Source organism: Octodon degus, unplaced genomic scaffold, assembly GCF_000260255.1.
Source record: "Octodon degus isolate 3935 unplaced genomic scaffold, OctDeg1.0 scaffold00107, whole genome shotgun sequence".
In the NCBI taxonomy this organism is placed as follows: Eukaryota; Metazoa; Chordata; class Mammalia; order Rodentia; family Octodontidae; genus Octodon; species Octodon degus.
In genome coordinates this window covers 2,217,256-2,237,826 of record NW_004524683.1, presented here as the reverse complement: position 1 = coordinate 2,237,826, position 20,571 = coordinate 2,217,256, and the positions used below count along the sequence as shown (strand labels likewise).

At 36.3% G+C, this 20,571-nt stretch overlaps 1 protein-coding gene across 9 annotated transcripts in view; it reads left to right on the top strand.

The window, feature by feature from the left end:
- Osbpl9 (oxysterol binding protein like 9) overlaps window positions 1-20,571 on the top strand; it is a 160,555-nt gene that overhangs the window by 114,649 nt on the left and 25,335 nt on the right. For 3 of the 9 annotated variants that reach the window (XM_004639127.3, XM_023724181.1, XM_004639132.3), the window contains 5 exons: window positions 7,251-7,346; window positions 8,187-8,234; window positions 9,611-9,640; window positions 10,779-10,829; window positions 17,899-17,937. In XM_004639127.3, coding sequence (XP_004639184.1) covers window positions 7,251-7,346; window positions 8,187-8,234; window positions 9,611-9,640; window positions 10,779-10,829; window positions 17,899-17,937 — 264 coding nt within the window. Of the gene's footprint in view, window positions 1-2,086; window positions 2,156-7,250; window positions 7,347-8,186; window positions 8,235-9,610; window positions 9,641-10,778; window positions 10,830-17,898; window positions 17,938-20,571 lie in introns of all 9 variants that reach the window. The other 6 variants (XM_004639129.2, XM_004639133.2, XM_023724182.1 and 3 more) reach the window with 3 other exon arrangements.

Below are 20,571 nucleotides of genomic sequence, written 5' to 3'. Positions count from 1 at the left end.
TCATTTATTCATAGACTTGAAGTTTTTGTTTAGTTTGGATGCTATTTTGTGGCCTTAGAGAATAAACTGAGTCTTGAAAAGCTGTCAGTGAATTTAGAAACCGCCAATGTTTATTGTTCAGTTACTTGTGTAACTTACTTTATAGTGTCAGTATTAGCATTTTGTAAACCAGAAGGGCTTACATTAGATGAAGAGATGTGCCAAGAGTTACTAAATTCATGAATTTCAGTAATAATGTATATGTCTGATTTGAAATGTTTCTGATGTAAATCCACAAGTAATTTAGATTTCTTGTAGGTATTACCAAGCATATTATGTAAAAATGATTTTCTTTGTACATTTAAAGATAAAAGCAATTTTGTTTAAATGTCAGTGTATATAAATTATACTTCTTTTTATGGAGAAAAAGATTTTCTTTACCTTGTTTGACTCTTGGTTTTCAAGATGATAAGTAAGTACAGTCTACCTATGCCTAACCACCTGTACTTTGCTTAACATCCCATATTGGAATTGTTTTTTATTTTTCTTCCTAATCTGTTTTCCATTGTGTACTACTTGTTTTGTTGGTTGCTTGTATGTTTTTTATTACTACTGTCTTCAGAACTTAACTCGTTTTTTAAAAAGGGAGATGTTGCAGTTTAATTTATGCTTAAATTCTTTTATTTGTATCTCTGAAAAATTGAGTGTTATTGATAGTTTTTTTTTTGTACATCAGATGCTCAGTTAGTGACTTCTATATATTAGGCACTTAATGGAATATGTGATTTTTAACTAGCAATAAATACTGGTTATCTAAGATACCATATTATAAAGGGAAGTGAACACCACCATTGTATTATTTTACACATAGCTTTTCATTTCCTCTACCCAGAAACTTGTGTGGTTTAATATTATATGTATCTTACAATGAGACAATGGAGGCAGAGAACTCCATTTGCTTAGATGATACAGAAACTTCATTAGAAGTTGCATTTTCAGGATTTAAAACTAAATCAGTCTTTAAAGCTCAGGCCCATTTTCACTACATCAAACTCCTACAGGCAATTTTCAAATTACATTTTAGTGCCCTCTGGCCATAAATTCATTTCAAATATTATTGTTATTTGACAGAAAGTGTAATATATTTGAAGTTAGAGAATGAGTTTAAAATGCAGTTTTTGATATATCTAACTAGAAGACTTATTTGGGTAATAAGCACTTACCGAATAGCCAGTATCTGTCCACCCTACTGTGTTGCGATAATGCAATAAGAAAGCATAAAGTATATAGACTTCCTAATACTCTGAAAAAAAGATAGTGTCTTTTGTATCCATGGTGAATCTGTGCTGTTAGAAACAGCTCATTTCAGAATGCTGAAAAAGGTCTTACTTTTTAGAGTGTTCCTGGAATGCCAAGCAGTTGTTGGTAAAATACCTATACCTGCTATGTTTATACCTGATTCGTAGCCTTAAATTGTCAGAGCATTGACATAAGTGGAAAATTCCTTCCAGAAATTACAGTGGAGACAAACGTTTAATACTGGGCTCAGTTTTATGAATATTTTAAAATTGATATTCTTCACTTCACATGACTGGGTAGTTAGCTGAACATTAATCTTTAGGATTAAAAATAGGTAGAAATTCTGAAGCTTGACTTCTGTCTCCAAGTCCTGTTCTTCCTTTAGCAGAAATGGATAAACCAGGGGGATAAACCCAGATTGTAAATGTTTCAAAATCTTCAATTTTCCAGTGCAATCACAGATTAGTATTTCTCACATAAAATCATGATCTTATTTGTATTTTCTTATTTCTTGAGTATATTTTTTTTTCTCATCATCAGATCAACTTTAAAGTCATCTGATAGGAAAACAAATGATGTCATTTCTCTAAAAGCTTAATTTGCTAACTTCAAGTTTCTAAGGCACAGAAGAGCCATTAAGTTTGACATAATGTTTTGTTTTTAACTTGTCACTTGCTCTTAGGTACCTACTTTTCCTCTTATAGTTACAGATTTTCTCTTAATACAGGTATTCCTTTACTTGATTATTAATGTCAGACTCACAGCATGGTAACTTTTCTATTCTTTCTTTTCCTTACCTCTATGGAAGATCAGTACTACACTTGCTTTTTTCCAGTCTTCTGGTATCTCTCCAGTTCTTGAATTTTCAAAAATAATTGTAAGTGATGCAATTGTAAGTATACTCTATACTTCTTTCTTTGGATGAAGCTTAATCTGTGATGCATGTCATCTCAAAATTGCTAATTGTTTTCATGAACTTTCCAGAGCCAGGGAGATTAGCTCAGTGAAATAAGTGCCTGCCTGGCATGCACAAGGTCCTGAGTTCCATTACCTGTACAAAAAAAAAAAAAGTTTCATTTTAATTAAAAATTCATGAATAATAGGAGGATATGGGTTTTTTTCATTTAAAGAATTCACATACTTTTGTGTATATTCATGTTTTTCGCAAAGAGGCTTATTTTCTTCATTGTTTTTCCTGTGTTAAATTTTAAAGCTGTTTTTCAGTCTTCTTACTGTAATTTACCATTTTTTTTTGTTACCTTGAACTTTCATGGGACATATGTAGACTAATTTACTTCACAAATAGTTCCCTTTTCTCTTTTTGCAATGAATTTTTATGATATACTATCTTTTCTAGTTTAAGAGAATATAATGCGTGTTGTATACTTAGTTCTGTAGGTTTTCAGTAAAAAATTATTTGATATGAAAATGATTACTCATTTTGGAGTTCCTTTTACAATGGTATTTTTCAGCCCTCGTGTTCTATGCTATTTTCAATTCCTTATAATTTTTTTAATTTCCTGGTCGTGATCTCAAGAAGACTTAAACTTAACACTTTTGACCACTTCTTTTTTTTTTTTTTTTTTTGTCGAACCGAGGATCTAATGAACTCAGGGCCTTGTGCTTGCCAGGGAAGTGCTTATTCTACTGAGCCATCTCCCCAGCCCCAACTTTTGACCACTTCTACCTCTGTTGTTCATCACTCTTCCCTAGTCAAGAAAAATTGCTTAAAGCAATTAAAGGTTTTACTGCTTGCCGTAGAAATTATCTCTTGTACTGGTTTACTTGGGGCGAGGCTCTCCAAAGCAGTACAGTTTAAATGTGTTTCAGTTTTAGATAGTCCCTTGTAGTACTGTTCTTTTAAATGTCGGTGAAACTTGAAAAATATAGTGTTTGGTCTCCCCACTAAAGTTAGTAATGGGAAGTAGTTTTACTGACATTTGTTAACTTTTAATAGTCTTTTGAGAAAAAGTGGTACGATTCAATATAAGGGTTAGAAAGGTAGTAAGAAGTACCGATACAGTTTTGAGGCTGTTTAATAATGTCCCAGTTTAGATATTTTAGAAATTGTGTATTGTTGTGTATTTTTTTCTCTATATATTAAACTGGATATACAGTGTATAGATCTGGCTGATGTGGTATTATGGGTCATTATTCTTGATTGTATGTATCTACTTTAGCTTTCTTTATTAGCAGAGTACTCTTTTTTTGAGACGGGGTCTCCCTGTGTACTTCAGGCTGGTCCTGAACTCACTGTGTACCCCAGGCTTTCCTAGAATTTATGGCAATCCTCATGCCTCAGCTTCCCAAGTGCTGGGGCTACAAGTGTGCTGCACCACTATGCCCTGCTAGCAGAGTACTCTTGAAACCTAGACAGTATTGTGTTTTTAGCATTTATACTACATTGGCAGGGTTTTCCTTTGCATAATTTCTAATTTTGTTGATTAATTGAACTTTCTATACAAATTTCTCTAATTGGATTTCTTGTTATGTCGTGGACTCTTTTGTACTTATTTCTCTGTAATTGCTGTGTTTAAACTTTAAAAACAATTCCTACAGAAACTGGAAAGGTAGAGAACTGTAGTATATTAGCACAGTAAATTAGTGTGTAGTATCACCTCTGTGGTCCTAACTGCCATGGATGCAACCCAGTTACTTCAGTGACTACCCAGGGCCAGGGACAGAGAATGAAAGCTGAAGAATAGGGAGGAGCAATCTTGGGAGAGAACTGGTTAGGAAGACTAGCTTCAGGGCTGGAGGCTGCTGCCATGTCAGTGTGGGTTCCTTGACCCTGAGCCAGGCCACACAGCAATGAATGTGAGACATATTCCTGTCCTTTGTGTAGCTCTTCAGAGAAGTCAAGTGTTAAGTGTTGGGATAAAGTGTGGCTAGTGGGGAACTCTGTGCTGCTCTACCTGCCTCACTTAGACTGTGGGAAGCCACCCTGCAGACCACCCTCTGCATGCTGGAAGACTGTAATCTTAGTCTTATTTAAAAGCTAACTCCATTAAAAAGAATTAACTCTTAAGTATAGAGCCTCACTGTTCTATGGGTTTTTAAAAATGATGGTATTTTGAGACAAGTTTTATGAAACACTCAAACTTTCAATGGCATTATGAAAAATAATTTCCATGAGTGGGAAATTGGAGTAGATAACTGATACTTGGTGAAGCTTGTGATGCTCTTCTAGTACGTTCTTAGGAGATTTGAGAAAAGTTTAATTACAGTAGTATGAATTGCTAAAAGTAAGAGAAAAGCCAAGTTTGGTGGCACAGGGCTATAATCGCACTACTCTGGGAAGCTGAGGCAGGAGGATTGATAAGTTTGAGCCTATTTCAAGAAATTTAGAGGCTTACAGAGATCCTGTTTAAATTAAAAAATGAAAAAAGATCTGGGGATGTAGTGCAGTGGAAGTCCAGAGAAAGGAGGTTTGGAGAGACTATCCAGAGGCAAGTTGGAGAAGAGAGCTGGGTGAAGCTCTTTTGATTGTAGCAGTGTTAAAAGGTTATTTCTGTATAATTAATGTATGTGGTATTCAGTTTGAAATAATTTAAATGTTTCCATTTATTCTGTAGATTTAAAATCCTATAGGATATATCAGTCTATTGTAATGGTACTATAGTTGTAATTGAATTCAGAAGAGGGAAAACTTTACAATCGCTTCCCCCTGCCACTTAGATTCTTTATCTTTTATTACTTATGAAGGTGCCTTTGACCTTTTAAATATTTAGCAAGAATGTATTTAGCTGAGTTTAACTGGGTCATGGTAGTGGAATCATTGATAATTTTATTGTAGAGTTCTTCATAAAACAAAACAAAACCAAGCCAAGCAATATTTCTGATTTTTCTGTGGTACAGTGGCTTGGGCAGTGAATGTTGTCTCTCACTGTTGTGTCTGGAATACAGTGCACTTAGGTATCCTTTCCTCCATCTTTACCATCACCACTGTACATAGCTAAGGTTTCTGATAGGAAGATGAGTAGTCTCTAAAAGGAAGATACCAAAGCACTATGCACACACAGGGTCTAGATTATGTATACATTGTTAGGATTGTTCTTCCTTAAACTTTGTTTATATACATAATATTGCTTATCAGGAATAGTTTTTCCAGCAGTTTCTTTACTGTACATAAACAAATAAGCAGGCAGCTTTATAATTAAAAAAGAAAATAAATTGCAAGATAAATTGATTTTTCTCATGGTCTAAATAAAATTTAAGATTTTTTTCAGCTGGGCATGGTGGCTCATTCCTGTAATCCCAGCACTTGGGGAGGCTAAGGCAGGAGGATCCTGTTAGTTTAAGGCCAGCTTTGGCTACGTAGTGAATTTAAGGCCAGCCTGAACTATATAGTGAGACCCTGCCTCGAAAAAAGAAAAATGAATTTTTATGATTTGGATCAGAGAACAACAAATAGTAATAGTAATAATTGAAGAATTAGCAGTTTTTGTCCCTGGTAGATGTATGTAGTAGGTGCCTCACTAAACATAGTAAGAGGAAGATGTATTGGCAGGTAAGAAGACTTAAGTTTGAGAGCCACAGGACTGTATCTTGTTAATGGCTGAGCTGGAATTAGAAACCAGTTGACTTAAGCCATTGTTGTTTCTGCAGGACCGTTCATCAGTTTGGTGTTCTGAGGCAACAGCTGTGAGATGCTTTAATAATAAAAAGTGTTATTTATACAAAGATAGGTGTTGCTGTAACATGAAATAAACTTTGGCCTCAGTTTACTAGAATGGAGAATGGTATAAAATGTGCTGCATGCTTTGGCCAAAGGCAGGGAAAATATGCCAAGGTCAAGTTTGAGATAGGCATGCTGAACTGTATTTTACCCATTTAAAACAGGGTTTTGTGGTCGCAGTAGGATTCTAAAAGAGGTCGTTCTTTACCCTTGTTTCCATGCTTAAATGCATGACATCTGAATGCGTATATGGCAAGCAATAATCTAGTTTTCTGTTTTGTCATTTATACCTAACATTGGTGTGTTTTTCAGTCAGAGATTATTAAGAACTCAGAATTTCTTTTGTGTAAAATGAAAAAACAGGAATCCTCTGTGCTCTTGGAACTTAATATAGAAGTATATAAAAATTAGCACACAGCAAAGCTGGACTTTCAAGCTCAGAAATTAGTGGGTCTTCTAAATTAAAACTTATACTTATCCAAAGGGTAGAGTTTATACCATTTGCAAAAGTGAATAGAAATTTCAATTGGAGAAAAGTATTGTCACTTAGAAGGGGGCCATTGAGAAGGGAGTCTTTCCTTTTTTAAGGAGAGAAGATAACGCCAAAGTTGATGGAGTAGGTTAAAGAATAAGAGAACTAAACAATATGGATATAAAAATGTGAAGTTAAGATTAAAAGAATAGAGGGATGAACTGACCAGAAAATGGGAGTGAGTAATTTACATTATTTTTCTGTTCCTTAGCTAAATCACTGCTGTTCTGGTATTGAGTGGTGGTCATTATGGGGGTTCTGGGCTTAAAATAAAAAGATTGTGAACAGCAAATGCAACACATAAAAAGATAGTAGCACTTGAGAAGGTTGATGTAGTGTGTGTGTGTGTGTGTGTGTGTGTGTGTGTGATTGGGAACTGAACCCAGGGCCTTCATACTGAGGTACAGCCCCACACCTTGTGTTTTTGTTGTTGTTTTTTTGTTTTGTTTTAAAAGTGTGTGTCTTTTGTTTTTGAGACAAGGTCTTGCTATGTCACTAAGTTTCCTAGGCTAGGCTTGAACTTGTGATCCTCCTGCTCCAACTTTCCAGAGTTCTGGGGTTATAGGCGTGTGCCAGAACACCTTGTTGGTGTACCATTATTTTTGAAGAATGTAAATTATTTAAGTAGACCTATTATAGTGTTTGTATAAATGTACTGTTCCTGTTTTAAAAATTGAAATATTTCACATATGAAATATTTTGTGTATTGTTAAACATTACTTGGATGCTGCTAGATTTACTGCAAATTTTCTTCTCTTACAGGGTTTAGATTCAGGATTTGTTCCTAGTGTGCAAGACTTTGACAAAAAGCTGACAGAGGCTGACGCTTACCTGCAGATCTTAATAGAACAACTAAAGGTATGGTATTGAATTGATATAAAGTAAGAAATTTTACTGAACCTAATTATGAGTAAAACTAGTTACTTGATGGAAATTTACAGCCTTAATACGGGTTTTCAGCAGTTCTAAAAGCCAACATATTTAGAGATCTTTATCAATATATAACTATTGTTAAATAGTATGTTTATGTAATGTACTTTTTGGTAAGAATAAGGTCAATACGTAGACATAATTAGAATTGTGTAACTCATGATTAGATCTATAATGCCTTTAAAATTTCTATGAAACTGGAATGTTTTAGTGATTTCATTTCTAAGTCCTCATGTTTTTTACATGTGGGGAGAAGTGTATAGGAGGCCAACTTGTCTACTTTCTTTATCCTGGCTAAAATAGTTTCCTGCTGTTCCTCTTTTTAAGTAAATTACAGGCAGAGGTTCTGGAAGAAAATGAAATTTGGGAGGTAAAACAGAAAAATTTTTTGAATCCATGCTTTTAATTTCTTAAAAGCATGTGTTTCGTTTGTAATTCTTCTGAGTGATTGACCTTGACTTTGTGCAGTCATTCACACAATAGAATGTCCTGAAGAAACAGACTATGACTTAAAAAAACAAAAAAGAAAACTACACAGTCTTGAAAATACTTACAGATCATCCATGCTAGGAGTGTGTTTAGGGGGTTGGCGATTTAGCTCAGTGCACAGCACCTGTCTGGCAAGCATGAGGTCCTGAGCTTGATTGCTGGCACCCCACCTCCCAAAAAGAGGTGTGCTCAAGACCTACTTTAGTTTCCTTTGTTTAGCAAATGTACTCAGTGTACTAATGTGGTTTGATACTATAATCATTTTTTTAAATCCTGTAGCTTTTTGACGACAAGCTTCAAAACTGTAAAGATGATGAACAGAGAAAGGTAACTTCTATAACCATGATTTTTACGTAAAAATAATTTAACTCCAAAATCCTGTCGGAGAAATGACAGAAATGCATCAGTATTTTTACTACATAGTATCATGTTTGTAATACTGATGAGTTGGTTGGTACATGTGCCTAATGTCTTAGTTCTTTTTACTTTCCTTTCTGATATGGACTTTGCAGTCAGTATTTTGACTATGATAGTAGTAGACTTCAAGGGAAGTTTTCTGGTGAATATCTGTTACAGTTTGATAATTAAAAAGATAATGTGCAAAACTTTTAATTCCTTTTTTATAAGTACATTTTTAGTAAGCTTTTTTCTTCCTCATAATGTACAAATGGAAACTGATTTTATTAAATTTATATGTGGTTATTTCAGATATTAATAAACTAATGATCATGTAAGCTACAAATGAATGAACAGGTGGTACTTTAATTCTACATTTTAACCCCCCTCCCGCTAATTTTGGACATGTATTTCATCATAGCACATATTGCTATTTTCTAATTAACATTTTCCCTCTCTTTGGCTTAGACTTACTGAGGCATCATCATTATTAATATTTTGCCTTTTCATTGATTGTGGAAGCCATGCCATTTGGCTTTTTCAGTTAATAACTCAGGGTCTAAGTCACCTTCCATTACCTATTGGAATTCATGTCTAAATTTGAAAAAAATAATAGGAAAGGATAGGGTAATTCTGAGAAAAAAATACTGAAATCAGATCATGAAATCTATAGAAAAGATGGGACTTGTTTTCAGGAAAGGAATAAGAATATTTTACTGTATTACAAATGTTGAGGCATATGAATTTTGTTCAAGAAGCTCTAATCCACAGAATGTCTGCAATTTTTATTTAAATATTTTATTTAAATTGAAAATACTAAAGGGAAGGGCCATCCAAATAGCCCAGTGGATTAAAGTGCTTGCAAGCAGGCACAAGGGTCGGGGTTCGATCCCTGGGCCTGCTGTGTAGGCCCTGCCTGCCCCCGGGGTGTGCTGAGATGGCAATCGAAACCAGGCGTGGTGGCGCACACCTGTAATCCCAGCTCTTGGGAGGCTATAAATAGGCAGATCACTAGGAGTCCGATCTAGTAGTGAGACCCTGAACACCCTGTAGACCCTTCCCTTCCCTAAAATACAAAAAAAAAAAAAAAAAGAAAGAAAATAAGAAAGGATAATTTCTTCCCAATATATATTCACTTAGAATAATGGCTATATTTTGGTGAAAACAGTAGGGAGGTGTGGTGGTCCACACCTGTAATCCCAGCACTTGGGATTGAGGCCAAAGGATTGCTGCAAGTTCACTTTATATTTAAAACAAAACCACCTTTTTGTGTTTCTGATTATTTCTGTTTAAATTATTTTTCACAGAAAATTGAAACTCTCAAAGAGACAACAAATGTAAGTTATGTGTGTTTGATAGTCTGATTTTGCATTAGAAGACGATTTAAAATGTCATTTTATAACTCTACTATTAATAAGAACAAAGGTCTTAATTTTATGCATTTTATAGGCCGTTTAAGAATTTATTGTCCAAAGGAATTTAATAAAAAATTCCTCTGAGATTGACTCCATATGCCATCTTATGTTTTTGTTCTTGTCTGAGATCCTTGGATAAAAGTTACCCCTGCATGGAACAGATTGAGTAACCTTTCCTGAAATTCCTAGGGCCCTAAGGAATTTCAAATTTCAGATTTTTTTGGAATTTGAAATATTTGCATATATTGTAAGATAATCTTGGGGAGGAAATGCAGGTATAAACATGAAATTTGTTTGTGTTTAATATATATCTTGTACATTTAGCCTAGAGATAAGTTTTTGAAATAATGTTTCTAGTGTGCCTGCATTTAGATAAGTTTTTGAAATAATGTTTCTAGTGTGCCTGCATTTAGAGTCTCACCCTCTGCCTCAGGTAGGAATGGAATTTTTCACTCACAGGATCATGTTAGCACTCAAAAGTTACAGGTTCTGGGTCAGTTTGGAGTTGGGATTGTGGGGTTAGGGATACTCAACTTGGATATTTTCTCTTTCTTAAAATACATGATGATTGAGGTTTTGGAATGTACTGACATGTCATTACCTGATAGACTGAGTGAGATTTGTATCTTGATGAAAGTCTTTGAAAATCAGGTGTGATGGTATTTCAGTTGGATTTTGGCAGGAATTTTTACTGTCCATGCTTCCATGAACCTTAAGTGGATATTTTAGAAATTGACAGTGGGGTGGCTATTCTTGATCCAAAATATGAACATTAATCAGACTCATAATTTGTTGTACTTTTAGGTGTTGAAAATCATTTCATTAATCATTATAGTCTTTTAGCATTCCTTGGCAAATCATAGCATTGCTAATGAATAACTTCATTTGACCCTATCAGCATATCAAAGCTCACTGGATATCCAGATGAAAATATTTGTTATATAATATAGATTTAATGTCTTTACCTTTGACTGAATTTTTTTTTTTAATTTTAAGCTTTAACATCATATGACCATTTTATTTGAGGCAAGATCCTAAAGCCAGTGTTTTGTTTTTGTAGAGCATGGTAGAATCAATTAAACACTGCATTGTGTTGCTGCAGATTGCTAAAGTAAGTAAATTTTACTTTCAATTACCTTCATGTCATGGATTTTAAGAATTATAATGGCATTTTTTTCTTTAATAGCCACAAGATTTCATTATATAATATTACCTTTCTATAATAAAATGATATATGGGGCTTCTTATTCTGTTGAGCAACTTTTGTGTTTGGGTGTTATCTTCCCTACATGCATCTGATTCCTGGTTCTTGGGGGGCAGGACAAGAAGGGGCAAATTTGAATGACTCACCCTTTCCTCCCATTTGGTCTGTTACTGCACCTTGGAACCAGGCCATCTTTTGTAAATTCTTGTACAAACAATGTTTCTCTGAGAAGATAAGGGCATTAAGTTTTAGCAGAATTACTTTCCTCACCTATATTGAAGAGTAAAACTTTTTTTTTAGATGGTGTTTTAGGACAGTATGTTAAAAGATATTTTTTGGCTATGGATATATCTCAGTGACACAGTACCTGCCTGGCAAGCACGAGGACCTGAGTTCATTTCCTGGTACCAAAAAATATATTTTGGGGATGGTAAACTATGTTAGTGAACCAATACTTTAATTGGTGATCTTTTATTTGTGGAACAAATATAGGTTAAAATTTACATTATAGGTTAAAATTTTCATGTTATATTCTCTGCTTCTCTGAAAAATATTTTCTTGTTCTCAAATATTTATTGCCTGAAACTTTCAGAAAGGATAATTTATTACTCGAAAAATAAATATTTTTTAAAAAACATTTTTCTCTCATTATTTCTACTGGAGTGTAATGTCTGTCTCTAGCCAGTAGCCAGAACAGGGCAAATAGACAGCTGCGCAGCTGGGTTTGGGAGTGTTGTTTGTGTGAGGGTTTTTTTTTTTTTTTTGGTGGAACTGGGGATTGAACTCAGATCCTTGCGTTTGCCAGTCAAGCGCTTATCCTATGAGCCATCTCCCCGGCCCCTGTGTGAGTTTTTAATTACTGACCTGTTTTACTTAGCCGTGTATATTCATCTGCCCAATTGTAGACTTCTGTTTTAAAACCCAGTATTGCTAATAACACAATAGCATAGAACAATCCATTTTTGCTTAGTTAGTAAGGCTATTTAGTTTAAAATAAAGGGACAATGCCATCTTATTTTGATACTAAGGGTAAAGTGTCAGCATTTAGGGCTTGTATTCACAGTCTAGAGATTTTTGACCATTGTACTTGATTTTCTATGTATTTGTATAAACTTTTCTTCTACTTTTGAGAATAAGAATATATGGTAAAGCTAAGACAAAGGGAGAATTGGTTTAGAGGTGTGAAAGGGGTAATGTTTTGATTTAGTTTTTCTTGGTTGTCAGGTTACCTGGGGGAATGGAGGGTACTAACTGGCAGACTACACCCTCCCTGATAGGAGTAGATACAGTATTTTAGGGCATCATGTTGCCTTCTCTGCAAGATGGAGAAAGTAGAAGAGCTGATCTCTGGAGGTTACTACAGGTGGCCTGTGAAAATCATTGAGCACTTTAGATGGCTGCATGGCTGGAGTTCTCACCCTGTTTCAGTAGAACTTCCCTTTTAGCCACCTTCAGGAACATTTTCAGTGATCTCTGTCTTCAAAATATGTTACAGTTCAAAATTACTAAGGTTATTTTCAAGAACTTTGGGCACTTCATTCTAAATATGCAACTTGTCTGTTCTAACTCTGCTTGATCTACTTTTCAGGGTCCTTCATAATAGTTAACGATAGCCAACTACATGGAATTTGGCTTTTGATTTAATTCCCGAAAGAAATTTCATTGTTGCTAAGACTTTTTGTGTATAATTAAAGCTCTCAGATTGTTTACATCCTAAATACACATTATTATATCTTTAAACTTAGTTTAAACCTGACTTTGTCTTTTGCCCACTCAGATCTGCCTTGTACTTTCCCATCTTATTTAAAATGAAATCTAAGCTCCTTACTATAACTCATCGTCAGAGCCATTGCTACTTTCTCAATTCTTGCTTGAGCCCACCTTCGATAACATCAGCCTATTTTCTTCTCTCTCTCTCTCCCTCCCTCCCTCTCCCTTTTGCCCTCCCTCCCGCCCTTCTCCCTTCCTTCCTTTCTTCCGTTTCTTTCTGTCTTTTTGAGACAAGGTCTCACTGTGCAGTTCAGGTTGGCTTTTAGTTCACTTTATAGCGCAGGCTAGTCTTGAACTTGCAAAGATCCTCCTGTCTTATCTCCTAGGTGCTGGGATTACAGGTGTGTGCAACCAGGCCTGTTTCCTTTTTCTTGTACAAGCCAAGCCAGACTTTCCTTGCACTGTAGGCCCTCCTACTGATGTCCACTGTCCTCACTTTCTGACTTCCCTTTTCAAATTTCTGCTTCACCAAAAACAAATGTCTTTGGAAAGACCTTCCTTAGTACTTTATTTAGAATAATTTCTGAATTCCACTAGTTTCTTTTACTTGATATATATCACTAGCCAAATTTAGGGGGTGTATTTATTTACTTACATATTTATTATCTCTGAGAGAAAGCTCCATGAGGACCTTGTCTGCCTTATTCTTGTGTCTGTTGGTAAAAGGCACCACTCACTGGGTGATTTCACCAATATATTGGTTCTGTAATACCTCTGAAGGCTGCAGGTCAGATCATGGCTCCAGGCTCTGTACTGTCTGTGGAAGGTGGACTTTGGGGTGTAGAGGTGCTGTCCTCTCCGTGTCGTCATGTCCATGCATGCACAGAGTGAGGCACAGTTGCTCTGGTGTGTCTTAGCCAAAAGCACTGAACCTCCTGAACCAGAGCCCCTTTGTTATCATATGGGGTCCCTTATCTGAGTATTGCCACCTAGGGAGTGAGAGCTTTAGCATGGGACTTTTTGGGCATACAGATAGGCAGTCTATAACATCACTATATTCTCGGTGCCTATAGCTGTTGCCTGCTCCGTGGTAGATACATGATAACTGAATTATTGAATAGCTTTTTTAGGTACCTCTACTGTACTCTGATGATGATCCTTATAAATTAACCTTTCAGAAAATCTAAATAGTTAACTAATCTGTGATTAAGAAGTAATGTTTTAAAGTAGTACAAAGAAGTGCCACTTGGTACCTTTTCTACCCCTGTTGTGCTGAGGCTTGCAGCCAGGGCCTCAGCTATGCTGTGTAAGAGGTCTATCCTGAGCCGTAGCCTCAGGCCCTAGGATTGCATAGTCTCCAGGAGCACAGACTCGAGGCAGTCTGAGTTTGAATCCCATTTCTGTCATCTGAGCAAATTCGTTTATCTTCTCTGTGCTTTGCTTTATGTGTGGTGCACCATAGGTGTATTGTAAGTGAGACTCACGTGAATTATTTGAAATGCTCCAAATAAATACTTGGTTTTTTTATTTTTATTTTTTAAATTTTTTAATTTTATTTGTGCGTGTGTGTGGGTGGGTGTGTGTGTGTGTGTGTGGCTGGCATGTGGTGCTGGGGGATTGAACCGCGGTCCTTGTGCTTTGCTTAGCTTAGCTTGTTCTAAGTAGGTGCTTTAGACCACTGAGCCATCTCACCAGCCCAATACTTGTTTTTTTTAAATTGAGGATATAAACTTTGAAATTTTAAAATGTTTATATGTTGATAAAAAGAAAACAACTTCAATCTAGTACCAATGGAAATACAAATTGTTATGTACACTTTTAAAGAATTTTATTTGCTGGCAGGTTAATGCAAAGAAGCTGTCAGCTTCTTTGGGGAAGATACTACCTTCTAAGATCCCAGAGTGGTGTCAGCTAATTTTATGCCTTTCCATTTCCAGTTTTTCACTTTAAGTCTGTGAGTTGTGTTTTCTTGGTAGTATCCTTTGAAGCACAGAACTGTTAGATTTTGATAAAGTCCATTTTGTCAATCTTCTCGTGTGTGTGTGTGTGTGTGTGTGTGTGTGTGTGTGTGTGTTGAGACAGGGTCTCGTCGTCTCATTATATAATTTATGCTGGCTTTAACTCACTAGGTAGCCCAGACTGGTCTAGAACTCATGGTGATCCTCCTGCCTCAGCCCATCTGGGTGCTGGGATTACAAGTGTGCACCCCCATGCCCAGATCTGGTCTTCTCTTTTATTGCTTGTGACTTTGTTGTTATGCTTAAGAAATCATTACTTAACCCAAAATTACAAAAATTTCACTCCTGTGTTTTATAATTTTAACTCTTACATGTAGATCTACTATCCATGAATTAATTTTTGTGATACGAGTAGAGGTCCAAATTCATTTTGTTTTTTTCCATGTCAAAATCCAGATGTTGAATCTCATAAATTTGAATTTGAAAATATCTTGAGTTCATTTACCATCATATAATTAAAATGAACATATAAATCTAGAAGTGGTGGCACATGCCAGTAATCCCAGCACTAGGGAGGCAGGAATCAGGAGGATCACTATGAGTCCGAGCTGCCTAGTGAGACTCTGTACGAAAAAACAAAACAACCTAAAATGAACATATAATTAATAGAGCTTTTACTAGGTTACACTACTCATTAGCGAAGTGAAGATGTATTTCATTGTTGTGAATGGTAGGCATGTTTTCAGAATACTGGAGCTTGCTGGGCATGGTAGTGCATGCAGCATGTAATTCCAGTACCCTGGGAGGCTGAGGCAGGTCAATGGCAAGTGCAGGACCAGCCTGTCCTGATTGGCTTCCTTAACAAGAGCCTGTATCAGAATGAAAAAGCAGCTGTGGCTGTAGGGCAGTGCAGAGGCACTGGGATCACTCCATCAATGGGTCTGTTTTGTTTTGTTACCGGAAACTGAGCTCAGGACCTTGTATTGGCCAGGCAGGCCATGTGTCGCTGAGCTATATCCCTGGCCCGATCAGTCTGAATAGTACTGCAAAAGCAACTGGAGTTTGAGAGTGTGCTCAGAAGGTTTTTCAAATTATGTGGTGTTCATTTTTTTGTTGTCTGCTGTATTTCCGTATCTGAGCAGTGCTGTTATGTTCAAAAAAGAATGGCTCTTGTGTACTTGTGTGGGAATGAGGGACTCACCTCCAAATAAATATATAATTTAAATAGGAAGTAACACTGGCTTCTTCCTTTTTTGTAGTGGGAATCGAATTCAGGTCCTTGCACTTGCCAGGCAGGCACTTGTGCCACTGAGCTATATTCCCAACCTCTTTCTTTGTTTTATTAACATAATTCACATTGAAATAATTAGAATCGGTGGTTCAGTAAGATGTAAGCTATTGCTTTAGCTACCCCCAATAAAAGGCAACTTATAGCTTACTTGTAAAGCAAAAGTAAAACAAACAAAAAATGATGGTGGGGAAAAGAGGATAATGAACATATAAACAGTGTATAATAATAGAACACAATTCCCAGAGTTTATGGTTGGAATGACTGATGGTTGCTTGGTGGCCTCAGAGCCTCACTTCCAGTCCTGTGGCTGTGGAACTTTGTCACTATGTACCAGTGTTCCAAGAAAACAAGGAGACGTGTGGCATTTTGGAAATGCCACCGCTCAAGCTACACTATTAGACAGACAGGCACCTAGTTTCCCCAGGATTTAGAAAAGGCAGTTTGTTTAGAAATTAGGAAAAAACCCTAAAATTTCATCGTGTGAGCAAGAATCTTAATTTTTCCTTTTTAAATATTTCTATATTCAGAATTACTGAAACCTTGTATACTTCCAATATGTAGTTTTTCACATAAAAGGGGAAATATCAACTTGAATTATGTAGTGCATTACTCCCAAGCATATGTAAAGCATATGCACTGTGCTGGGGGTTTACCAAAACAACCCTAGGTTTAGAGGTAGGATAGGAGGACTTAGAGCTTTGATTCATTATAGGAAAAACAACATAGCAAAAAGGTACACTGGAAAAAATGCAGAGGAAATGAGCCACAGATTGCCAAACGTTTCCTCCTAGTGTACCCAAGAGGGTGTGTTTTATTCCCCCAGCAACAAATCCTGGCCACATTTGTGAAATGTCTGCAGGGAAGCTCACTAGAGACCTTGTGCCTAGTGTGCTTGCTGGAGGCCTGGCATGAGGGCTTCCTCTGCTAGCATCTCTCCCCTTCCAGAGTGGGAAGAATTAGGTATTCAAGGGCTGGGGATGCAGCTCAGTGATGGAGCACTTGCCTCAGCATGTATGAGGCTCCAGCAATTCCTTGCGCTCTGTGTGTGTATGTGTGAGTAAATGAGATAAAAACTTGGGCTGTTAAACTTGAAACCAAGTTGGGCGTGGTAGTACACACCTGTAATTCCAGCACTTGGGAAGCTGAGGCAGGAGAATCACTGTGAGTTGGTGACCAGCCTGATATATACATGAGTTCAGGGCAGTCCTGCACTACATACAGCCTGACAGTGGGGAAGGGAAGGGGGAAAGAAGAGTGCCTCTATTGGAATTCTGGCTATCTCTGTGTAGGTTTTCTTATCTCTCCAGTCAGGTGACAGTAGTACCTGTGTAATGGAATAGTTGGAATATGAAATGAATTGATATATACAAAATATCTGCCAAATATATTAGCTGTTGTATCATTCCATGGACACTGTAAATGCGTTTACTGAAAATAAATCAGAACACCTCTTTAGAAAAGTACAGTTTGAGGCCAGTAATCAGAATATGTGATACGTATCCATCTTGAGTTTTTCAGGGTATAGGAATATAATACCTTTACAATTCAGTAAGAGTTTGGGAATTGTAAGGGATTGACCATAAAGTTTAAATGGAGAAATATTAAGGGTCTTTGCTCCTAAACTAGTAACTCTGCTTTTAATTGTTGGTTGTCTTCTGACTATATTTGTATTTCATTTATTTTTATTTTTGCAGAACCAGGGATTGAACTCAGGCTCTTGCGCTTGCCAGAGAAGTGCTTATTCCACTGAGCCATCTCCCCGGCTATATTTGTATTTCTTCAACAAACTTAATTAAATGCCTGTATAGAAGAATAATCGCCATGCTATTGGTATTCGTTGTGTAGCAGTGATAGGATTATGTTTGACTAGGAATGTATTAATGGTATTAAAATCTTAGTGGAATCAGAGAAGTGTTCTAACATTACCTACTAAAATAAGCTCTCTTAGTAGGAAAGGTACCTGAAGGATTACTTAAATGTAAGAATGAAGTTAATATTTTTAACATTTTTCCTTAAGGACCAGAGTAATGTGGAGATGCACGCAGATGGACTTATAGTAAGTTTAATCTAATCTTTCTGTTTCTTTTACTTCTGCAGAGCATTATAACCCGTCATGTCACAAGAAGCCTGAATTTCTACTCATTTTTCAACGCAAATTCTTCTTTGCACCTCCTAACTGCTTTTTGTTTTTAACTCTTGCAATTTTCTTTGAATTCCTAAAGTTGCCATCTTTCAGCAATCATTTGGAGGGGGATGACAATCTTAAAATTACTCTAAGTACTGGTTCTGATCAAGTCCTTTGCATGTGTTAACTTGGAAGGTTAATCATGATGTGTCAGCTTTTACAATGTACTAGGGCATCGCTCACTGTGCTGCATTTCTTGTCAGATTTCTTCTTTTTCTCAGACAAAGCAGAAGGGAAAGAGTACAGTTTTGAAGCATCTTAATTTATTTAAATATATGGATAGGCCTATTATGTTTAGATTTTATGCATTGTGTGAATTGTTACATTGTTGGAACAAACTACCTCATGAATTCTTTCATTTACAGCTTTTTCTTCTTTCTTCCTCCTCCACTTTCTACCCTTTATGTTCAACTTCCCCTTTAAAAATCAGAAAATTTGCCAGGCATGGTGATGCATGCCTGTCTAGTTTTTGGGAGGCTGAAGCAGGAGGATCACTGTGAGTTTGCAGCCAGCCTGAGCTACATAAGTGAATTCAAGGCCAGCCTGCACTACATAGTTAAACTCTGTCTCAAATTTTTAAAAAACCCCAAAATTTATTGTCAGTATTTCTTAGCTGGTAATAAAAGTTACTTAAGCATTTGAAGATTGAGCTACCTTAGTTTTCTGATAATGTAATTCTTTTGAGATTAGTACTAAAATAGGAAGCAGCCTGTTTGTTTTGCCCTGAAACTTTACAAATGTCAACTTTTCTGAGATTTAGAAATATATTTTGTACATTATCAAAAACAATTCCATGATTTGCTGGGAAAGGATGAGCATATTATTGCATTTTGTTTAGAAACAGAAAGCAAGCAATTAGGTATATCTGTGTGTTTCCTAAGAAAGCAGTAAACCTTTTTTGAAATATGAAATCAACATATTAGAATTTCTGTTTGTGTTTTAAGTGCAGGCACTGGCAGAACAGTGCGATTCTCTGCTATGAGTAACAATCTCTGCCTGAGATATTACGCATGGAAAAGGACCGCGTTAGCGACTATTCCCAGGAAATGTGTTGGCAGTGTTTTCTTCTTTCCCTTCAAAGACAAATTTTGTTTAAAAATAGGCAGGATTTTACTTTTTTTAAATGCATAATTTTATAAAACATACCAAAAATGTATGATCATCTGCAGTTAAGAATACTTGGAAAGTTTGTACTCATAGAAAATTTAAACTTGTAGAAAATAAACATGCTTGGATTCTTTGTTCAGGAGCTACTGCATTTTTCCGTGTTTTAATCTCAGAGAAAGGAAGTGTTTCTGATCTAGGCCTCAGAGCCAGGCTATTGGGGCTTATGTAATAGCCCTGTACTCACCACCCACGAGTGGCAAATTATTTAACCTCTCCACATTTTGTTTTCCTCATCTATATCTAAAGCTGAAAGGTCCTGCTCCTGAATATTGCCATGGTGTACAGGGCAGGTAATAATGTTCGATAAATGCAGTCTGTACTTTACATATATAACTTATATATCATTGTATATAAACTTCATTAATGTCCCAGCAGATTAGGGCTGAGGATTATTGTTTGTACATCTCAAACTCTGCACATTGACTTTTCAGGTATTAGCCTAAAGTTGATTGGTCAGACTGTTGATAAGTAGACTATCTTTTCTATCAAAAACTACAAGACTTGAGTGCTTTTATTATAGATGTCAAAAAAGGCAAATAGATCTAATTAGCTCCCATTCTATAAGATGGAATGAAGATCTGCCAAGCAGTTCATAAAACAGTGGGTTTTGTAAGGTGGGGACAAGAAAACAGAACCATAGCAAAACAGGTTATAATGTGGTTGAAGTAGAGAGCTGCTTTATTGTGCTGCTTCAGGTAGCTGAAGATCTGTGTTCAGGAAAAGCTTGTCTGTCTGGGGATCCACCTCGTCTCAGAGTTTCAGCTTAGCTGTGCGGCACCTAGCCCGGGTGGGTGACCTTCGTCTGGTCTGCTGGGGTCTAGCACAGGAAGTCAGCCCAAACCAGTGGCCTTTTTTTTTTTTTAAAAGTTTAACATGCAAAAAATTTAAGTGTTTTCTTTGGTTGACAAGCTTAATATTAGAACATTTTATCTGGAAAGGGGAAAAAAAAAGATTACCTTCAAAAGGTAGAATTCTGGTTTGTGAATCCAGAATTTTTAAATTTTATTCTCTTTGTTGGGACGGGTAAGGAGGTGATACGTCCTCATTTTGTGAATTGAGATATTACTAGTCAGGCTTTGCCTTTGTAAAACTGTCCTTGAGAGCAAAACGCTGTGTAACAAGAAGTTTATTTTCAGAACAGTTTCAAGACTTGTTGAGGAGGCCCATGTTTAGTTATACTGAGCCAGCTCTGAAAATAGAAGCACAGTTTATAGCAATACCACCCTGAGTGTGCCCGGTCTTACATGAAAATAGTATCAGAATGACCAAGAATTCCTTAGAGATTATATGATCCAGGTTTGCTTGGTTTGCTTACTTACTTTCTTTCCCTCTCTCTCT